At 43.6% G+C, this 20800-nt stretch overlaps 1 protein-coding gene across 3 annotated transcripts in view; it reads right to left on the reverse strand.

The window, feature by feature from the left end:
* Positions 1 to 850: 850 nt before the first annotated feature.
* The window catches only part of KIF13B (kinesin family member 13B), a 278821-nt gene continuing 258871 nt past the window's right edge, over positions 851 to 20800 (reverse strand). For all 3 annotated transcript variants that reach the window (XM_069075652.1, XM_069075655.1, XM_069075653.1), the window contains 3 exons: positions 14189 to 14251; positions 10263 to 11256; positions 851 to 8181 (listed from right to left, as the gene is read on the reverse strand). In XM_069075652.1, the coding sequence (XP_068931753.1) occupies positions 7892 to 8181; positions 10263 to 11256; positions 14189 to 14251 (1347 nt within the window). In that variant the 3' untranslated portion in view covers positions 851 to 7891. The remainder of the gene's footprint in view (positions 8182 to 10262; positions 11257 to 14188; positions 14252 to 20800) is intronic.

Genomic DNA, 20800 nt, shown 5'->3' on the forward strand with positions numbered 1-20800 from the left:
ATGGGAATGTGTTTTGCTGGACCGTGTAGAGGGATTCTTGAAGGATTTATCAGGGTGTGTGTTTTTGCTTGGGGGCGTAGTGGGAGGGATAGATTAAAAATACTTATTTGAAAAATAAAAATAAACTAATCAAAAAGATATTCTTTAGAGGCGGCTAGGTGGTGCTGTGAATAGAGCACCAGCCCTGGAGTCAGGAGGGCCTGAGTTCAAATCTGGTCTCAGACACTTAACACTTACTAGCTGTGTGACCTTGGGCAAGTCACTTAACCCCAATTGCCTTGTCTTCCCCCCTCCAAAAAAAAAGAAAAAAGATATTCTTTAAACATGCACTTAAGAAAACATATAGAATTGTGCCCAGAATCAATGTCAAACTCACACAACTATATTTTGCAAACTCTGTTCTTTCCTTTCTTGGAAATAGGAAGCTCTGCCCTTTTCCAAGCCTGTAGTCTTTCTCCCATTCTCCACAATATTCCAAAGATCCCAAGTAGTGCCTCAGGAGTCAGTGCCATCATTTCTTCAGTGTTGAGGGTGCCAAACTCAGACATTCTATTTCGCCACCTGCTTTGGATGCTATTACTCCCCATATTAGCTACACTGGTTGTGTCCTCTTCAGAACAAAGATCATTTTTCTTGGCAGAGAAAACAGACGTTCTCTTGAATTAAATTCCATTTTAAAAACTACTTCTCTTAAGCCACAAAGGTAAAACAGCTCCACTAAGATCACTCAATATATGAAGATACCACCTGGCCTGAACTGACAGGTTACTATAGTATTTGAAAACAAAATTGGGGAAAAGATATAATAATTAATAATAATTAAACATAATTAAAAATCAGACTTCTTAGATATGGCCAAGAAATCATTTTGATTTTATTTAGATATTGTTGGTCACATGATTTATATGATACAATGTTACAATACTTTAGTTTATTATACAGTATAAATCATTAAAAATTTTTTTACAATTCATTACATTGTCTTTGGATTGTTAACTCTCAGTTAATGCATACAAAATCAACATAAGCCCCAAATCTGAACAGCCCTTCTCTATATACAATAAACCCATCACATTTACAAAAATCCACAATGAGAAAGATGATGCACACGCCTCTCCCAACAGTCAGTTACAATTAGTGTCAGTAATAAAAAAAAAAAAAAAGGAAAGGTATCATGAACCACTGTGTAAAAACAGATAATCTTGATTCCAATCAATCAATGTCTTCAGGATAAAAAACAGGGAGCTGAGGGCACAGCTTCCCAGATCCAACCCCACCCACACCTCAACTGAACTATTAATACCAGGACTTTTAGGAACTAGCCACGTCTGAGCACATGCATTTCCTGTTTGGGTAGATTTTATTTGTGCTGAGTAAACCCAACAAAGAGCATCTTAAACTTGCCCTGGCTTTATAGTACCCCAAGAGAAGATTTTGCAAGTGGCCGCCAGGCCCAGCTACTGCACACATATAGGTGACAGTACTAAATTTCAAGTGGGGGCCACTGTTGACAGCTCAAAGTCTATTTGTGGGTAGGGTATTAGGGATCAGGAGAGTAGAAGCAATTAGACTTGTTTAGTCGTGGCAATGGACATGGTCTGGGGTTGGGGAGCCAAAAGAATGTATGAGAATGTAAGGGGAGAGCGCGTAGCCCATTCACACAGGAGGAAGAAAAGGAGAGTTGGTACGGCAATTCCTGTGCAAAGAGGACATATGGGTCACTACCTCCAAGCTCTGCAAAGGCAGCAGAGACCCTGTGTTGGGGGCTCCTCTCTGTTCCCCCCTGCTCACCATGGCATCACACCTTCTCTCTGCACACACCTAAATGGTCGTTAATGCCTTTCCCTTCTTAATGTTGGCTTGAAGCTCCCCTTGTGAAGCCTACAGTCACTTTCCATTTCTTTCTCTGAGAAGTACCAGGTTGTCTGTACTACCCTACCCTTGCCCGTTAAAAGCAAATTCAATCTAAGAGAACTGCAAAAAACCTGAAGAAAGGCCTTGAATATTTTCAACCTTATACTTTGTTGAAATGAAATATATATATATATATATGTCCAAAAAAAGGAGGAGGCACACATCATGGACTAAAAACCTAAGAGCAGACGTGCACACACACACACACACAGTGCATTACTATTAGCTCTGATCTACAGACCTTCTTCCCAAAGGATAGGAGCCCCAGGGCATTCCCAGGCACTCTTTTTGCCCCATCCTCCCAATAAAACTTCCTGACACTTCCAGGCACAATTAGATATCTGATAATGAGTTTGTGGTTATTTCTGAGCCAAGAAAACAAAGTCAATTAAAGTTTCTTTTTCAATCAGTTTTTCAGAACCCAATGAAATGGTCTGAGGTTGGGTCTTATTGCTTGAGCTGCCTTGCCTCAAGGAAAAAAATCTACTTGGGCTCATTTCTAATTTCTCTCCCTTGATTCAGGAGATACTGTCCCAGAGACAAGGCACTTTGATAGGCAGGGATGCTAATGCAAGATCTCTGGGGTCAGAGCCGTGAAGGAAGTCAAAGGATCTGCCCCAGGGAGCCAATGTGCTACCGATATTCAAAAACCATGGCACACTTCTGGGAGGTGTATCTACGGGAATCACATCTGTACAAAGGGCTAAAGAACATACCACCACTGCAAGCAGGGGTCTACTGAGTCAGCTTAGACTTGATTTCACTAATTTTTGAGGAGCCAAAGGCTGTACAAGATACCTATGAGGGTGGATTTGGACCAACTTTCTTGGAAAGAGCTCAGGCTCACACATTCCAACTCATTTATAGAACACACTTGTAGGATACTTGTAGAAATGTCACTTTAACCTTCGTGGGTATGATCAGGAAGTACAAGAATTACTTCCAGACACATCCTGAGACTGTCTGTATAAAGCAGCCCATCACACAAATACACTTTATCCCAAGCAATGTGCAATTGTCCTTGGAGATTCTGACCAAGGACAGGAAACTACAGCTTACATGGAGATTGAGGGCACTGGTTGCAGAAATTCTATGAAGGTGATGTCTTTTCCTGTGTAAAGTGCGTGAAAATCTCACCCAAAAAGCAAGAGTTTTTAAGTGAATATTAGCCGGCGTAAGCCCATGGTTCAGGTAAGCAGTCTACCCACAGGTTCTAAGGTCAAGGATCACACTTGATGGAACACAGAGGCAGCAGACCCTGAGCATGTTGCAAAGTGTTCTATGGACACGGATGGGGTTACTTAAGGCCAAAAGGCAAGACAGGAGCTTTCCAATAAGAGTGAGGACCACGGATGCAATACTTTAAAGGGAAAGAATGGAGGAGGGGGGAAGGGTAGAAGCCTGGAGCTGTCACAAAGGTAAAGGAAGCCTAAGAGTGAGGGCCAACAATAGCATCCCTGAAAGCCAAAGGGCATGCTGGGGGGTGGGGGAGAAATTCAGGACCCCTTTGCTGCTGTCTGGCATGTCTCGACACACACTCAGGTCAATTCTATCAGTCACGTTGGTTTTAATTGAACGAGGGGACAACAAAGAGGAACTGGCTCTCTGAAGTCCCTTTCCTTGGGTTAGTCCAATGGGTATTGCTTCTGTGGCTTCATTTGACTGACAGGCATGACAGAAATACTATGTGGAAAAAACCAAAAAAGAGGCATAAATACTGCCACAACCTTTGGTTTCCATGGGGCCATTTCTCCAAAGAGTTTGGCATGTGACTCGTTAGCCCAAACAGTCTTTGCAGACAATGAATGCTAAGGTGGGGATTTGGGGGGTGGTGTACATGGTGGTTCCCTGAGGGCTTGCTCCCCCTTTCCCCCTGGGCTGGGACTTAAAAGTGTTGACAGTTTTATCAATAAAAATAAAGAAGAGGCAAATCTCAACCCAAAAAGAGATTTTGAAAATTATTTCAGTGGTAAGAAGGTTAAGTGGAAAACTGAGACACAGAGGTGACAGACCCATATCCACAGCCACATGCACAGCAGGCATCCCCAAACTGCGAGCTGGTTATGGGAAGGAATAAAAATGAGTCTTACTGTACAACTGCCAATACCCAGGCCTATCTTGGGCCCACCTTGATCCCAGGAGATGGTGAGAATGGGCCCTCTCAAGCTTACACACCAAGCAGTGGCATGGGGGTCAGCTGAGCCAACACAGAAGAGGAAGAGACCTTGGTTCTCCCTCTGGGGGTACAGAGGATCTATTTTTTCACAGAAGCTAGTCTCAAAATCAGGGTCTTAGGAAAAGGAAAACCACATTCTGTGTGGAAGTTGGGCCCTCCACCACCGCCAGGGGCCTGTTGGAGAAGAGATCTTTGGCCTCCTATAAAGTTAGGATGGACACTTTGCATGGGTTTCCTATGGAGTTTACAAGTGGCCACAGTCCTGGTGATGAGGTGGAGCGTGTTGGTCAGAAGAGGCTGCTGAAGGCCTGGCTCTGATACCAGCCTGCTCTTTCTGGGTCTCAGTTTCATCATCTGTAAAATGAGAGGGCTGGACCAGAAGGCCTCTCAGGTCCCTTTCAGGTGTAATACCACCCTAGGACGTCCTTTGTTCTCATCCCTGGATGCTGCCAAGACAAAGTTCAGAGCCATCTGGCAGCTGGTCGATGTTCTTCCGGGATCAAAGCTGGTACAACTTGATATCCAAGTTTGCTGGGGTGTGAACAAGAGCCCTGAGTGGATGAGGGAAGCTCAGAGAAAAAGAAGGGATGGGCACCACCTTGTCTACCACCGGGAACCCCAGGGTCTCCAACAGGAGAGAGCCGATGAACGTGGCATCTTGTGATCTCGACAATTTCAGCCCCAAGCTTTGGGTTTAAAACTGTTCTGTTTCAAATGTTTACACCTTCCTCGGCCCAACTGCACCTAACAGGGGGATCAGGGGAAGAAAAAGGAAAATCACTTGGAAAACAGCTGATTATTAAAGAAGTTTAATTTAAAGCAGTATTGCAAGCAATTACTAGGATTTTAATTAATGGAAGTTAATTAATCTTAAGCTTCTTCACAGGGCATCACCCAGCTATTTAACGAGTGTCTGGAATGTGAGTGCCAGTGATAATTTCTCCCCTCTCCCCTGAAAACTAAATCCCACGAGGGGGCAGCTCCCCTAGGTTCCCTTGCTGAACATCTTTTTCCTTTGTTCCTAAGAGGCATTCATTGCAAAGATGATCATAGGATTTGTAGCTGGAGGGAGCCTTCAGGATCCTGTCATCCAGCCTCATTATTTTGTGGACAATGAAACTGAGATAAGACAAAGGGACTCAGGGTCCAAGTTCAGAGCAAAAAGAAGCAGCAGAGATCATCTAGCACAACGCTCTCATTTCACGCAAAAAAAGGGAACTGAGGAAGAGAGTTTGATTTGCCCAAGGTCATCCAGGCAAGAAACACCAGAGCTGGGACTCAAATGCAGGTCCTGACTCCAAGGCTGGTGCTTTTCCACTGTTCCACATTGATGACAGAACTAAGATGAGAACCCACTTTTCTTCTGATTACAATCCACTGACCCCACTGTAGATGAATCTAGAGAATCCAACTAGTAAGCACGCAACAGTCCTGCCGGGATGCTGACAACTTTTACCAGCCCTATTCAGGGACGACTTTAAAGTCCCTGGGAGTCCCAGATGTTTCCTGATGAGAGGCTTACCAATGGCATGGTCATATGGGGACTATGTGCAAATGAAATTAAATAACAAATGCTTCTTGCACGCTCATTATGTTAAAGGCTGGGGGGAGGACAGATAATGTTAAGTACTGCTATTTTAGAATCAACTACTTATTAATTCAACTTTCCAAACATTGATTAATATGAACTTAACATCCAGCTTGGTGCTGGGCTCTGGGGAAGATACAAAGGTTAGATAGAGAAGTGCTTAGCCGCTGCATTCAGGGGTCTTGGTCTTGTGATGCTTCTGCGGCATCTTAAACATGCTGCTTTTCCTCCTGCTGTTTAACCTGTTCTGGTGACACCATTTATAATAAAGGCAGGAGATCAAACCCACAAGCCTTGATTCCCTCCTCCCTTCTACTGCTGGCTTCCTCTGATGGCTGCTCTGCCCCTGGTTCCTTAGCTAAGGCAGGGACAGAAATGAAGATGCTGATCAGAGATGAAGTTTATGGAAAAGAGGTTCTTAGCAGTCCAGGATCATTTAAGGGCAGGCTGTACCCAGGCCAGGTAACTGCTCAGAATCCCTTCCAGGACTACAGCCTCTGGGATGCAGACCCAAAGGTCTCACAGCAGAGGGCAGAGACGACAGAGGGGGCAGTCAGCCTCTGTGACCTGGTCCTCTCTAGCACTCAGGTGAAGCCCAGGGACCTGATCTCAGGAGGTTTTGCTGCCTCTGTTCATGACTGAAAGGAATGCTCACTTTCAGTTGGGTCAGTGAAAACCAAGCCTTTTTCCCCTTCCAAGATTAGAGACTCCCTAAAATTTAGCACCAGTTAAGGATCCCTAGTAAAGATATACACATGGAAACTAACTGGAACGAACACAAACACACGCACACACACACACACACACACACACACACACACAATGGCTAGGTTAACCCTGGGAGTCATTAGGCCTGGGTGGCGGAGGGACGTAGGGAGCTCAGTGCTTAGAGTCAGTCACCTGGCTTCGGGAATGTCCCAGAAACAAAGAATAAGAGCACAGTGGTAGAAAACTTGCCCTCCTTCCTACCCCTTCCCTGGGTGACTAAAACAAAAAACATCAGAGTTATTCAGTGTATACAATTTTGGGAAATTATTTTTGCTTCCATTTCATTTGAATAAGGCCACTTGTGTATGTGAAAATGAAAGAAGGACAGTCAAAAGAACCTTAGCCTCCACCTCCACGCCACGCAGACTGTCAGGAGTAGCCAGCCCCTCCTGAACAAGGCTGTGCCTCCTGGGAGGCCCCAAGCAGGCTCTGTGCTCACGTGAAGCGAAGGTACACAGGTCTATGGAAGGCAGTGAAAGATTGTAGCTCGCACATTATTTAGGATTAAAAAAACAATAAATACAAATAAATACTATCTGAACACTCTGTAAGGGCATCAATGGGAAACAAAACAGTCTTCCAGGTTTAAGGCAAGGACGTTCTTTTCAAACTATATACCCTGTAAAAGAAAGTAAGGGAGAAAGGGGTGAGAGGGTTAGGCCCAGAAGTTTGAGGCTACTCAAATTAAACAAAAAACTCCCAACCAGGTATGCACTGTTTTGGAAAGCCTTTTTTCAGGGTGGGAGAAAAGGAAGGAATGATCCCAGAAAGGACTCAATGACCTAGGCCTGCAGATAGGGCAGGAGCCTCAAGATCTCAGGCCAGTATGAAAAAGTCATACTTTGTGGCAGGGAAAGGAGGCTTCAGTTTTAATTATACTTAAAAAGAAGAGGTTAATGGAATCATCAGAAAATTAGAAAAAAAGTATAACCAAAAGCCCTAGTAAGGCGGGGCTCAAGATGAGCCTAGGGCTGTTGTCTGAGCAAACATCTGAGTAGAGGAGGGGCTACAGCCCTGGACGTTTCAGGCACCTTCCAGAGCCTTTCTACCCTGCTCTTTGGAAGGAGGGCCTTCCTTATTCTCTTGGCTTTCAGCTGCATTCAGGAAGAATAGTTCTTGAAGTCCACTAAAAACCCAGGGATAAGTCGAGTACACTTCTATTTCAGGAAGGACAGATGAATCAAACCATTCATGCTTCTTTGCAATGCTCCTGTCTGAGCTCCAACCAGGAAGCCTGGGTGATGCTGCAGATTTACAGGCAGGAAGGTTAACCACATGGCAGCTCTGTCACCAGGAAGGGTCATGAGGTTACATGGCAGTAATCAAAGAGGGACCAGAAGGTGTGCAGAGAGAAGCCTTCCCATCATCTTCATTAGTGTTTGCCTAGAAAGGAAGCAGCCGGTGCTATGCAGGAGCTCCTGGGGTCACAGCTGGCTGGCCCCTGTTTAACTGGCCCAGGATTTCCGGTTTTCTGTGGTTTTCTGGCTCCTCTCGGACCGAAGCGTGGATCCCCCTTCAGCCTTGGCCAGGGCTGTCAATGAAGCCAAGTTAGAGGCCGAGCCTGACAAGCTCCCACTCTTGCGGTGTTCAGAGGTTACCCCTTGAAGCCTAAGGCCAGCGCTGCGCCTCCGGGCTGGCCCAGTGGCTTTCTTGATACGGCCTGGCTTCACGAGGAGACCATAGCCAGGATTGCATTTAAAGTACTGCTTTCCTCCAATGGAGCCATCATTCTTACCTTGGACAAGAGCAAAGAAAACAAAATGGGTTTAGCAGTTGTTGTGTATGACATCTCTATATCCAAGCAAAGACAAAGTCACTGGTACTCCCTCCCTCTGTCCCCAGCCCTGCCACGTTCGAACAATCCTTGCACTTTGCTACACTACAACTTTTCCCTCCTTTGAGGTACTGATTTCTAGGTCGACCCTATACAATGTGAGAATCATTGCAATTACTCTAGCAACCCCCTTGGTGCTTGTCATATAACTGGCAAAGAGTTTAGGTGCTCACCAAGTGTCTAATGGATTGGTAAAACCCAGTCACTGACTTTTGAGGAACACAGCCATCAGGAAAGCCTAGCCAGCGATTGGGGGAAAGCTGATCAGGTAGAACAGAGGCAACTGGGACTGAAGACAAACGCATGGCCTCTCTCCAATGTAGACAGACACTGCGTGACTATTATTTACAGAGTGCCAGTAGCACATGGAACTAACTGCTGGGACAAGACAATCCCATCAAATTATTTCTATTATAATAAAAGCTACAAGGAAGGCTATAGGCTATAGCCTATTTCCTCACTTTACAGAGGAAAACAACTTGACTAAAAGAATACATATTGTACGTTCATCTTGAAATTAGGTATTTCTCCTAATTGATACTTAGTGAGTTTGATTTTAAGGTGATTGTTGTGACCTTCCACATTTGGAACATGTGAGGTCCAGTCACAGGATGCAGAGATGGACTCAGGGCTCTCTCGAGCTCCCTTCCAGCCTTGGAACCTACAACTAATAACAAATCTTGAGACAGGCCTTTTATGTGTCCATATGAAATAATAATGACGATGACGATGATGATGATTATTAATGATGATGTCAAAATCTCTTATGGAAGAAGCATCTATCACTATCCACAATTCAGTTTCCCTACAAAGTGACAACCTGTTCATCTAATATCTAACCTTCTCTGGAATTAAAAAAAAAAATCCCAAGAAGGGAAACAAAAATCACTGATCTGGAAGGGCCAAAGCATGGGAAATCTGGAGGGAACCATGGAGACCAGCCAGATATCTTCCCATCTCTTGGCTTCGATTATATCTTTAAGTCCCAAGTCTCCACTGTCATCCCATGGCTCTAGTCCTGCATGTCCAAAAACCCATGGGACATCTCCAGTGGGACATCTTACCTAACAGTTTGATCAAATTCAACACAGCCAAAATGGAAATAATCTTCCCTTCCAAATCTGCCTCCATTAACTTCTATATTTACTACTTTGACTCTGCCCTCTCTCTCCAGGCCCCACATTCAATCCAACTGTCAAGTCTTATCTGACCCTGGCAACTTCCTTATCCCCTTCCAGTCTTCCCTGTTGTTGTGACCCCTGATCACAACCACCTTAGTTCAGTCTCCTGATGGCTCTTCTTGCCTCGAGCTTATCCTCTTTCCAACTCATCCTTCCTCCTGTTGCCAAAATAATCTTCCTAATGCACTGATAGATCTGATCACGTCATTTCTCTACTGAATAAAGTATAAATTCCTGATCCTGGCATTCAAGGTCCTCCTCCATTACCTGACTCGACACCGCCATCCTGCCTTACCACATAATTCTCCTACAGATCATAACATGACCGAGCTCATCCCTCCTTCCCAGTTCTCATCCTATCTTGTCCTACATCTGTGGCCATGATATGCCCATCCCCCCACCTGTCTCTTAAAAGTCCCTTCCTTCCCTCACCCTCAAGGAGGGATCCAGTTTCTCTATCTGCCTGGGACTTGTGTCCCCTTTGCACTCATCACACTGTCCCCCTAGGCAGTAGTTATTGGGGAATATGTTTCTCCACCATAAAGTCACAGGCTTCTTGACAAGAGGCTATGTTTCAAGAGCCTAACACAGTGCAATGCAACAGTGAGTGTTTAGCAGAGAAGGTCCAACCCTTCATTCTTCAGATGTGGAGCCAAAGTTATATCAGTAAAGTGATCTGGCAGATAAATGGCAGAAGCAGGCTTCCGTCGTGGGACTCCTGAATCGAGGTCTGAGACTCAAGGCAGTGGGGCCACAGGGGACCATTACACTGAGCTAAGTGGGTTTGTTAGACTCACTTACCTGAAGGGAGATCCAACTCTACTCCAACCCAGGTGCCCTCTTGAAAGTCTGTTGGTCCAATATATCTGACAATTCCTGTTTTATTAGTGCCCACAGTGACATATTCTCCCTCTTTTAACCATTCTGGGACTTCATCAGCATCTTCTGAGTCAGAGGCCACTTCCAGCTTTTCCTTGGGCATTCCTCCTGGATTGTGGTGACCTCCCAAGGTCAGCTGGTCTTCATTTGTACTGGAGGGACAGTTAGAGTCTCCCAGAATTTGTGTGAATGATTTTAGCTCTGAAGTTCTCACCTTCTGGATTTTAAATGGAGACTGAGATAGTAAGTCAGAGGGCAGATGCGATTTGGTGACTTCCAGGCTGGGAACTGGCTTTGTGTGGTCCTTGGGTCTGGCGGGTTGTTTGATGACAGATGCAGTCTCTGCTGCTGGGAGCTGACTGGATGATTCCTTCTGTTGGGTGGAAGTGAGAAGAAAACTCTTTGTGTCAATGGTAAGAGAGGAATCTTCCCGGTCCTTATTCTTGTTGACAGGGGACATTGATCCCTTGGGCTTTAAGGCACGACTGCTAGCACTTTGGTTTTTCTCCATTTGCTGGATCTGTGCTTCTATTGGGTTGGTCAAATTCTCTTTCTGAGTCAAACTAGATCTCTCTGAGGATGAAATAACTGGTGGTAATGGAACATCGCCTTCAGGTGTTACTTGGCTGAGGGGATTAGAGGGAGTGCTAGGAGTCTGACTGCCAGCATGGGCACTGGAGTCCATGCCAGTTACAAGGGCATCAGATAGTGTAGCTGTTGAGACACTATGGGAGAAGTAACCGCTAGAGGCTTCACTCAGAGGGCTGGGGGGACCCTCTGGGGTATCCTGTGTCTGGACATTTGAAGAATGGAGTTGCTGGGAAGGCATTTTGTTGACTTTATCAGAATTCTTCCCGATGGTAGGAGATGGTAGAGTAGTTTCAGACTGATCTTTCCGTTCATCTTCCTGAGTAACCTGAAGCAGAAAGCACAATAATTTAATATTCATGCCCTTCTGGGTCCAGCTAAAACAAACTTCATGTTGTTCCCTGAACACAATCTATGATTTCCGTGCCTTTGCAAAGTCTGTTCTCTGTACCTGAAACATATTACCCCCATCATCTTTGGTTTCCAGAATCCTTATGTTCAGCTCAAACATGTATGACCTTATATAAAATATATGCAAAATAAATATGAAAGGAGACAATAGCAAATGGGGAGATCAGGAAAGGTCTCTGGGAAGGGGTGAGGCTGGTTCTGCCAACAAAATGTAAGGTCCTTGAGAGCAGAGGATGTTTCATTTATGCCTCTGTATTCTCGTCCCTGCACCCAGGGACTGGCACATTGGAGATTAATGAATGCCTGCTTGAATATTTGGAATTTGCCAGTGATTTTAAAATTTCTCTTGCTAAGAAAATCAGAAACAAAAATGGCATTATTTCTTGCAACTCTTATAGAGGAATTGTGGTATCCACTGGAAGAGCCCAGGTGGAGGGTCAATGTCCCACACTAAAGGGCTCTCTGACTTGGGCTAATGACTTTCCTCCTTTGAAAAACACAGGCCCACTTCACAGGGAGACTGTGAGGATTATTAAAAAGGCGGAGAAGCACTTTTCTCCCGTATAATTTAAATGATGATCTCATCAGAGGACTGGAAGATGTTTCAGAACAGCTTTTACCAGCACAAAAACAATGACCCCTGTGCCCACTGGCTCTGACTTAACATTCCTAACTGGAAGGGGCTGGGGCAGCCACAGGGGTAGCTCCATTTCTCGACCACAAAGTGCATGGCTCTCTCTCTCCTATCACGCATTATGGTGCTCCTGAGACCACTGCAGAAACACTGGTTCCAGTGCCCTGATCAGGTGTCCCTGGGCATCAATGAAACAAAAGCACAAAAGGCTATCAGGGACCCCCAGGGTGCTACGACTGAATGAGGGACAGAGGCAGACTCATTGTTCTGGCCTTTCATTCTCCGATCACTCCATCTATGAGTCATCCTGGCAGTGGACAAACACAGGACACGTATTTCATTTGGAACTTTGACAGCCATGGCTTGTCCAAATTTCAATGTATCAGTGGTGCTGGTAAGGTGTCCTTTGGTTAATAAGCCTTCCTATGAAGCTGGCAGATTATCAGTCTGTTCACCCATTAACAATGATGGGGGAGGAGAGGAAGCAGAGAGGATTGGGGGAAGGAGGGCTGCTTCAGCAAAAGAAATATGTTTTCCAATATTTACTGAAAGATTATTTATATTACAGGAATGGTCATTTTCCATTTGAAATACAGGATTTATTTGAACTGGGAAAGAGCCTGTGATCTATAAGTCTCTTACAGTTACTTGGCTTAACTTGGCAGTCTGATAAATCATGCATTTCTACATGAGCTGTCATTTATATCCCTGTTTCCAAAGGCACTCCTTTTCCCTCATCATACACTTCCAAGATGCAAAATTAACTGCACCTCTTGAGATTAACAGCCCCTTTTAGTGATGGATTTCTGAGCTGCAAAGTTTACAAAATTCAACAGATCAATAACCTTCACTGACACATCTACTCTAAAAGATTAAGGTCTTTCAATCTTTTTTTTTTTTTTGCAACTTGTACATATTTTATTTACAATTTTCTATTTGTTTCCTAAGATCACTGACCCTGCAGGGAGGACTGAAGGCACCAATTCAAGGCATGAGAAAGACCAGAGCATTATTAGTAAGAAATCTGGTCCTAAAGTAAGTAGCCACAACACCACTTTATCAGGTTCTCAGCAGAATTCTGGAATATCAGGGCCAGTAAGTCTCTTAGAAATCACTTAATTGTCATTTTCCAGGTGAAGAAATTGATCACAAGTGGGTCAAAGTAACCTGACCAAAGTCACCTAGCTGGTAAATGACAGAATGCCAGCATCCCAGATCTGAGTCCCAGTCCAATCCTCTTCCTCTGACACTCTGCTGCCCACAACTGCACAGGCCCAAGATAAGGGGTCCACTCGGAGACCTAAACTTTGTAAGAACTGCTTAAATTTACACAATGCTTTACAGTGTTCAAAGCACTCTGGCATAAATGAGCTCATTAGATCCTCACAATAGGCCTGTCAGGTGTGTTAAGGCAGGCATTACAGCCCTATTTCAATACAAGGGGACACAGAACCACATAGATTTAGCTCATGTTGGATTCAAATTCACACAGTGGCCCAGCTAAAAGACACCAGGTCTCCTGACCTGTGGCCTGTCTCTCGTTCCACATTAACAGCAATCCATCTCAGAGTGTCCTTCAGAGCTGAGAGTTGTTGGCTGAGGCTTGAATTGTCTTCCCGATCCCTGGACTTTTTTTTTGTTTTGTTTTAATAAATAAAATTTTCCTATGTAGATAACTTTAGCCAAGAGAATGAAAGCACAGTGGGAGAAAATAGATTTGCTATTCATAAGACCAGAAGAGCTGTTGATCTGCGGGAGATCATAAGAGACTATTTTCTCCCAGCTTAGCATTAGTCTTTTCACACTGATATCATGAATCAGAATGAAATGTAAAACTGAGAATTAAGCTAAACACTTAGAATAAGGAGATTGTTCTGTTTATAGAAAGCTTCAATGCCTAGCAGTGGGCTATTAAAGCAGCAGACTGCATTAGCAGTCAGGCACCTAAAAGTTAAACAATCATATGATTAGCAAGTTGAAAATAGAAAGTATAACAGGGAACATGGCGGGGTGGGGGACAGATTGGGGGTAAGGGGGGAAGTGACCTATATTACAGTTAATTATCGAAAAGCAAAGTTTTAAAAAAATCAGTGCAAGTACAGCCCAAAAAATCACTCCATCTGTGCATTCCGCATGCGGGGGCAGCCATGATTAACAGCAGGGAGGGCGCCGCTGGCTCCTCTAATAGTGCTACTGTCAATGGCGGCACAAATACCTGTTTTGTCTTGGTCCTGCTGACATCTGTGCTGACAGGCTGTACCATAATTCTGGGGATGGGCTGAAATGACAAGGAAAGAGGAAAGAAAAATGTAGGTCCACGAAATACTTTAATTAAACAAACTTGAAAGCAAATCACGAAGCACACCCCCAGGAGAATTTTAACGGTTTAATGATGTCTGCTAGAAAGCCGTCCCCAATAAATAGTCACAGAGCACCAATTTTGCTGACTCCATTCAAGGTGTGGGAGGGAACACCAAATGGTATAAAGACCCTGCCCTCAAGGCCCTGACAATCTAATTGGGAAGACAAAACAAAAATGCAGCTAATAATATGAAGCAATATGTACCAAGGTTCAAAAAAGTGGTACAAACAAAGAGATAGAGATCCCTGGGCCTGGAGTACTTAGGGAAAGCATCATCAGAGATTTGAGCTGGGCACCAAAAGATAAAGAGGATAGGATCAGGGAGGACAGGATAGACAAGGATGCCTTGCCATCAAAGACAAAGAGGCAGGAATGTGCTACAGGTATTCTGATAAAAGCTTAATTTAACTGCAGCAGGAGCTAATATTGGGGAATAATGTAAACAGGATAGCCTTAAATGCCAGGGGAATGGGTATTGACTTGATACTGAGGAGACTACAAGGCAAGAGATGTTTCTGAACAGAGTAATGGTATGGAGAATGTTTTAGGAAAATTGGCCTGTTGATGAAATTTATAATAAGGATTTGGGGGCAGGAGACAGAACAAAGACAGGAAGATTCCTTCAACTGTCACTCTATTAGGTAATAAGGACCTACACTGGGGTGGGGCCAGAGGGCAGAACAGAAGAAACCGGGGAGTGACTGGATAATGTGGCACAAGTGAGGGTCAAGTTAAAGAGAGAACTCCGAGATGAGCATAGTATGACGAGACAGCATAGCACAGTCACTTTAGAGTTCAGTGGAAATCGTGCTGAATCTGGGTTCATTTACTGGCTCTGCTACTTAATACCTGTATGACCTTCATGAGGGCACTTAGACTCTTTTGGCCTCTGCTATAAAATGAGGGGGCTGGACTGGATGACCCCTTGGCTACCTTCGACTCTAGATCTATCACACTCAGAACTGGATGACTCAGAGAATCTCTCTCTGGTCTTGACATCTTCTCTTTGGGGGCTCCACAATCTTCAACTGCCTACAAAATATCTCCATCTAGAGTCTGAAAGAATCTAAAGGTCAACAGGCCCCAAATCCATTAAGAGCCCTCTACAACTTGATGCTACCACCCTCCCTTTGCAGCCTCTCCACCGCCATATTGACTGAAGTGAACCCTGTGAGGGCTCACAGCCCATACTCCTGCTGCCTCCAGGTGTCCCTTACATCGTCCAGATACCTTGAATGCCTATTTCTTTGATAGTAGAAGCAAAAATCAAATGGCCCAATCACCTATCAAAATGCTTTCCCAGAAGAGAGAAACACTGCTTCTGTTTGTCCAACTGGCAATCAGTTATTTCTTTAGCAACAATCCTTAAGATGAAAATAAACCTAAAACATTAAAATAAAATCTTACATATGCTACCTCTCTCTCATAAACAAGAGCTCTACCTGTTAAACACTTAGTCCTGCTTTCATCATCATTCTGACCTTCCCTTTGCTCTAGCACTGTACAGATCATTTCCCAATATGGTTCCTCTCCTCTGACCAGAGATATTTGCTCAGGGTTCCAAGGACAGGGAATACTCTAACCTGCTTAGGGTTATGGAGTCAGAACTGGAAGAGACCTCAGAAGCCATCTAGACTCACTTCCCACTTTAGAGAAGAGAAAACGAGGCCCGGGCAAGTGAGGCACTATACCTAAGGTCACATAAGTAGTATGCAATGGACAAGCTATCTGAGTCCAAGACCCCTGATGCCAAATACAAGTACTATTTTATTTTCATAGTGGGTTTTTTGTTTTTGTGACTAGTTCTCTCTTATTCCAGGAACTCAACACATTTGGGGTTCTAAGTTCATCTTTATAACACATCTGGTAACTATTCATAAAATTAATTATTGTAAAGCACTCCACAACCATAAATCTCTGTGAAGCAAGCCAATGCGGGTATTTAAAGGATGCAAAGTGCTCTACAAATATCATCTCATGTTATCCTCAAAATAATACCGGGAGGCTAAGAGCTATTACTATCCGAACATTTACAAATGAGGAAACTGAGGAAAACAGAAGTTAAGGGACTTACCTGGGGTTAAACAGCTAGGAAATGTCTGGGGCTGAATTTGAACTCAGTTCATCCTAACTTCAGGTCATTTGGGCTAGAGAAACAGAGGCTCAGAGAGCGGCACAAACAGGAAGCAAATCTAAATTTCTAGTATGTTGGTTGAATATGCTATCCACTGACCATACTGTTTTCTAAGCTGCATCAAACATAATCCAGGAAAGACAATGCTAGGACCACAGGCTCACAGACTAGATGGGAAATAACAGCTGTGTAGGTAAGATGGGGATGAGGGTGGGCTGTGATAAAAGGTACTTTTATCACTTATTAAAAGAAATGTGTTGATTGTGGGTGGTGGCAAAAGGTCACATGACAGGGAGGAGCTGTCACTGCTGAAGAGAAAAGTTGGATTGTGCTCAAAGAGAACAGATATATGTTTTATATCTACATCACAACTCCTTTAAAACTGATGGCGCCCTCCACCCCACACTCAAGCTAAAGACCTTCTGACCTCAAGGGGAGATGAGGGAGCAGAGCAAGGTAGAGAATCAATCCAGGATGACAATATGAGAAGATAATGATATAAAACCGTTAGCAGTTTATAAACTAATGATGTGAAGTGGATATGCTATTCAAACCAGAATAGGCTGATACCACTCCTTTTCTGCAGACAAAGATTAGGACAGAAAAGGCCCAATGTAACTGCTAACGACAACTCGATGAAGAATTTTCCAATTAGACTGTAGTAAGTACCTGACAGTGCCAACCTCCTTTTTTAACCCACGTCATTTTGGCTCTGACTACACAAGGGAGAAGAAAGAATGGGGTTCGTTGAATGATTAAAAGGAAAGAAAGTGAGGGAAGAAACCAAATTTAGAGATAAAAGATGATGGCTGAAGGAAACAAGGAATCCCCTCTGTTCCCAGACTTGGGTGGGTCCACTATTTTTTGAGGGCACACATTTTCAGTTTATTCCAATGAAAAGGCCATTTTGCAGACTTCTTTTAAATCATGGCACAAAAGAAGAAAACACAAAAATCTTTAAATTCAGAATTCATTGCAGATAAAACATACCAAAAAATGTCTGTCAGATTCCAAGGTAGAATTAATGATTTGAAATGACTTGTTTTTAAATAACCAAAAAATACTTTGTTGACCATACTATTATAGATAGTCCCTCTATTTGATTGAAAAACAATGAAGCACCCATTATGTACATGGCACATAAGATCTCCAGAAAAAGAAACTGTTTTGAACTTTACAGCTAATTAGGAGGGTCCTGGTTCGTGGCCTGACGTTACCCTTAGTAATGAAGGTGCTTTAAGTGAAACTAAGACATGGATGGAGTGAAGGCCTAGAAAAGTTTATGTGTAGAAGAGTGTGAGTGGGAGGAAAAACACTATCACTTTTCAAAGCTTTTGTCTCTACTAATGATTTCAAAGCTTCCTGGGAAGTTTAAAATAAATCTTTTCTAATCATCATCTCTCCTTTGTACAAATGGATAAACATTTCTTTTCCCTGTTATATTTGCAATGAAATCTAGGTTAAAATTTTTCTCTGTTGTCTTCATGATTTAAAACCAGGCTTGCAAATCAGTCTTCTTAGCTCAATAAAAGGGAAGATAGTTTATTATTTGCTACAAATAAAAAGTAGTTAATACTACTGACTCAGAAGTTTTTGCTAGGCTAGATATTAAGATATAAAAACAGAGCATCTAATGTTTATATGGGTCAAGTGTTTTGGGCCAAAATAAAAAGGTCCTTGGAGATCTTTTTGAAATTAGTTCAAATCTTACAAGACAAGTAAGTTATCTGCTTGAGCACTAACTCTTACAGGTCTATCAGGTCACATGCACAGCAGCATTTGTTAAAAGGTGTCCTACAATCAACTGGCATGAAACATACAATTCTGGATTAACCTTTAGTGGGGAGTGAGTGGAGTGGAAGGTGACATCAATTTTAAAGGAGCTGTGATGTAGAGAGAAAACATATATCTGCTCTCTTTGAGCACATGCCAACTTAGTAACCTTTTCTCTTTGGTGCAATAGCTTTAGCTTACTCACAAGGCCTAATCACACCCCCAGTCGGAGTCCCCCAAAGATCCCAAGCTTACAAGTGGACCCTAGCCTACATGGGCCTAGAGTCAGGAATATCTGAGTTCAAACACAGCCTCAAACTCTCACTAAGTGTGTGAGCCTGGGCAAACCACTTGACCTCTGTGTGTCTCAGTTTCTTTGACGACAAAAGTGGGGGTAACAACAGCACCTCCCTTGCAGGGCTGGTGTGAGGATCAAATGTGACAATATTTGTAAATATACTTAGCCCAGTGCCCAGCACACAGTAAGTACTGTGTAAATGGTTATTCCTGTTCCTCCTCTCCTTCACTGCTGTTTATACCACCACATCTCTTCCCCAAATTTCCCTTACTCCTTGATCCCCCCTCCTTAATTCTGACAATGTGGTCCCCGTGGGTCTTCTAATTTTATGCAGATTATAAGGATAAGGAATGAACTATTTAATGGTGGTAAAGAAACTCCCCCCCATTCAGGGAGTTCCTCACTTCTGGTGTTAGACCCACCAAGGGGTACTGGAGAGAAGGATGAACTCAAGAATCCTAAGACTTGCATTTCAACCCCAGCTCCATGACATACTATTTGTGGGACCTCGAGCAGGGCCCACAACTTCTCTGGTCCTCAGTTTAATTGTCTGTAAAACAAAACGACTGAGCCAAATGGAGTCTACTGTCTCCTCCAGATCTAAAGCTGTGATCTTACGAAATGAACTCCTGGCATCTAGACCTGGAATTTATTTGTCCTCTATTCCCCTTAAAGAAATTAATGAAGAAATAATCAGGAAGGGACGGCTAGGTGGTGCAGTGAGTAAGAGCGCTGGCCCTGGAGTCGGGAAGACCCGGGATCAGGTCCAGCCTCAGATACTTAACACCTACACAAAAAAACATGGGGCAAGTTACTTAACTCCAATTGCTTTAAATCATCATCATCATCATCATCATCATCATCAGGTAATGGTCACTGTAGCAGTAGGAGTCTGCAGGTGAGGCCAGGAAATAGAGTGGGATAAGGGTGTGAGTGGTACGTGCGTGCATGTGTGCGTGTGTGTGTGTGTGTGTGCATGAAGCTTACAGAAGGAGGTCTCTGGGCTTCTTTACACAGTAAGTAACACTGTAACCCACCCATATTACCTTCCATCTTAGGGAAGAAAATAATATACTCTGTCCTTAAAGAAAAGCATGGTGCCTCTCAACCCCCAACCCTTCCTGCCTACCTGCCACAATGAATAGTAGGTCTGCTAGCCCTACTCTGGTTATAGCCATATTCTAGTTATATCTTACTCAGGGTAAGGTCTTCTTTTTAAAACAACATAGAGGGGGGCTAGGAGGCACAGTGAACAGAGCACTGGCCCTGGAGTCAGGAAGACCTGAGTTCAAATCCAGCCTCAGACGCTTAACATTTACTAGCCATGTGACCTTGGGCAATTCACTTAACCCCACCGCCCTGCCTTCCCAACTCCAAAAAGCAAGAATTTATTTATAAATTTATTTATAAATAAATAAAACAACCTAAGAGATCTCATTAGAGTCAAGGCCCAGCTCAGGTACTACCTCCTATAGCAATCAGGTTTGTATATCTATCCCCACAACTTAGCTGTGTCTTGCACATAGTAGACACTTCATAAAATGCTTAAATGAATTGAACTGAGTTAGAGCTGTAAGCAAAAAGAAGCCTGGGTCTGCTAGGTCACCAGTGCCTCTTGCAAATGAAATGAAAGCTGTAACCTCCAGCAAAAATTAACCTATTCATTCCAAAAATACTTGTTAAGCCTAGAGAGAGAAAAAGAGAGAGAGAAAGAGAAAGAGAAAGAGAGAGAGAGAGAGAGAGAGAGAGAGAGAGAGAGAGAGAGAGAGAGAGAGAGAGACAGAGAGAGAGAGAGACAGAGAGAGAGAGAGAGAGAGAGAGAGAGAGAGAGAGAGAGAGAGAGAGAGAGAGAGAGAGAGAGAGAGAGAGAGAGAGAGAGAGAGAGAGAGAGAGAGAGAGAGAGAGAGAGAGGGAGAGAGAGAGAGAGAGAGAGAGAGAGAGAGAGAGAGAGAGAGAGAGAGAGAGAGAGAGACAGAGAGACAGAGAGAGAGAGACAGAGAGAGAGAGACAGAGAGAGAGAGACAGAGAGAGAGAGAGTTATAAGGGTGCACACAGTTCAACAACATGACCTCTACTTCAAGCAATTAACCCTTAAAAGGTTAATAATGCCTACTTGAAGTCACAATAAGGCCTTTTCAGTGTGCATCTGATTTTGAAGGGTTGATAACTATTAGTAGATTTTTTTTCCTGGGCTGACTTGGCAAATTCTATTTTTTGAACAAAAATCAACAGCTGTTTTTGAGCTAAATTTAACCAAATA

The sequence above is a fragment of the Petaurus breviceps genome, unplaced genomic scaffold, assembly GCF_028583685.1.
Source record: "Petaurus breviceps papuanus isolate PSGF00001 unplaced genomic scaffold, PetGlider_PUasm1.0 90919, whole genome shotgun sequence".
Taxonomy (NCBI): Eukaryota; Metazoa; Chordata; class Mammalia; order Diprotodontia; family Petauridae; genus Petaurus; species Petaurus breviceps.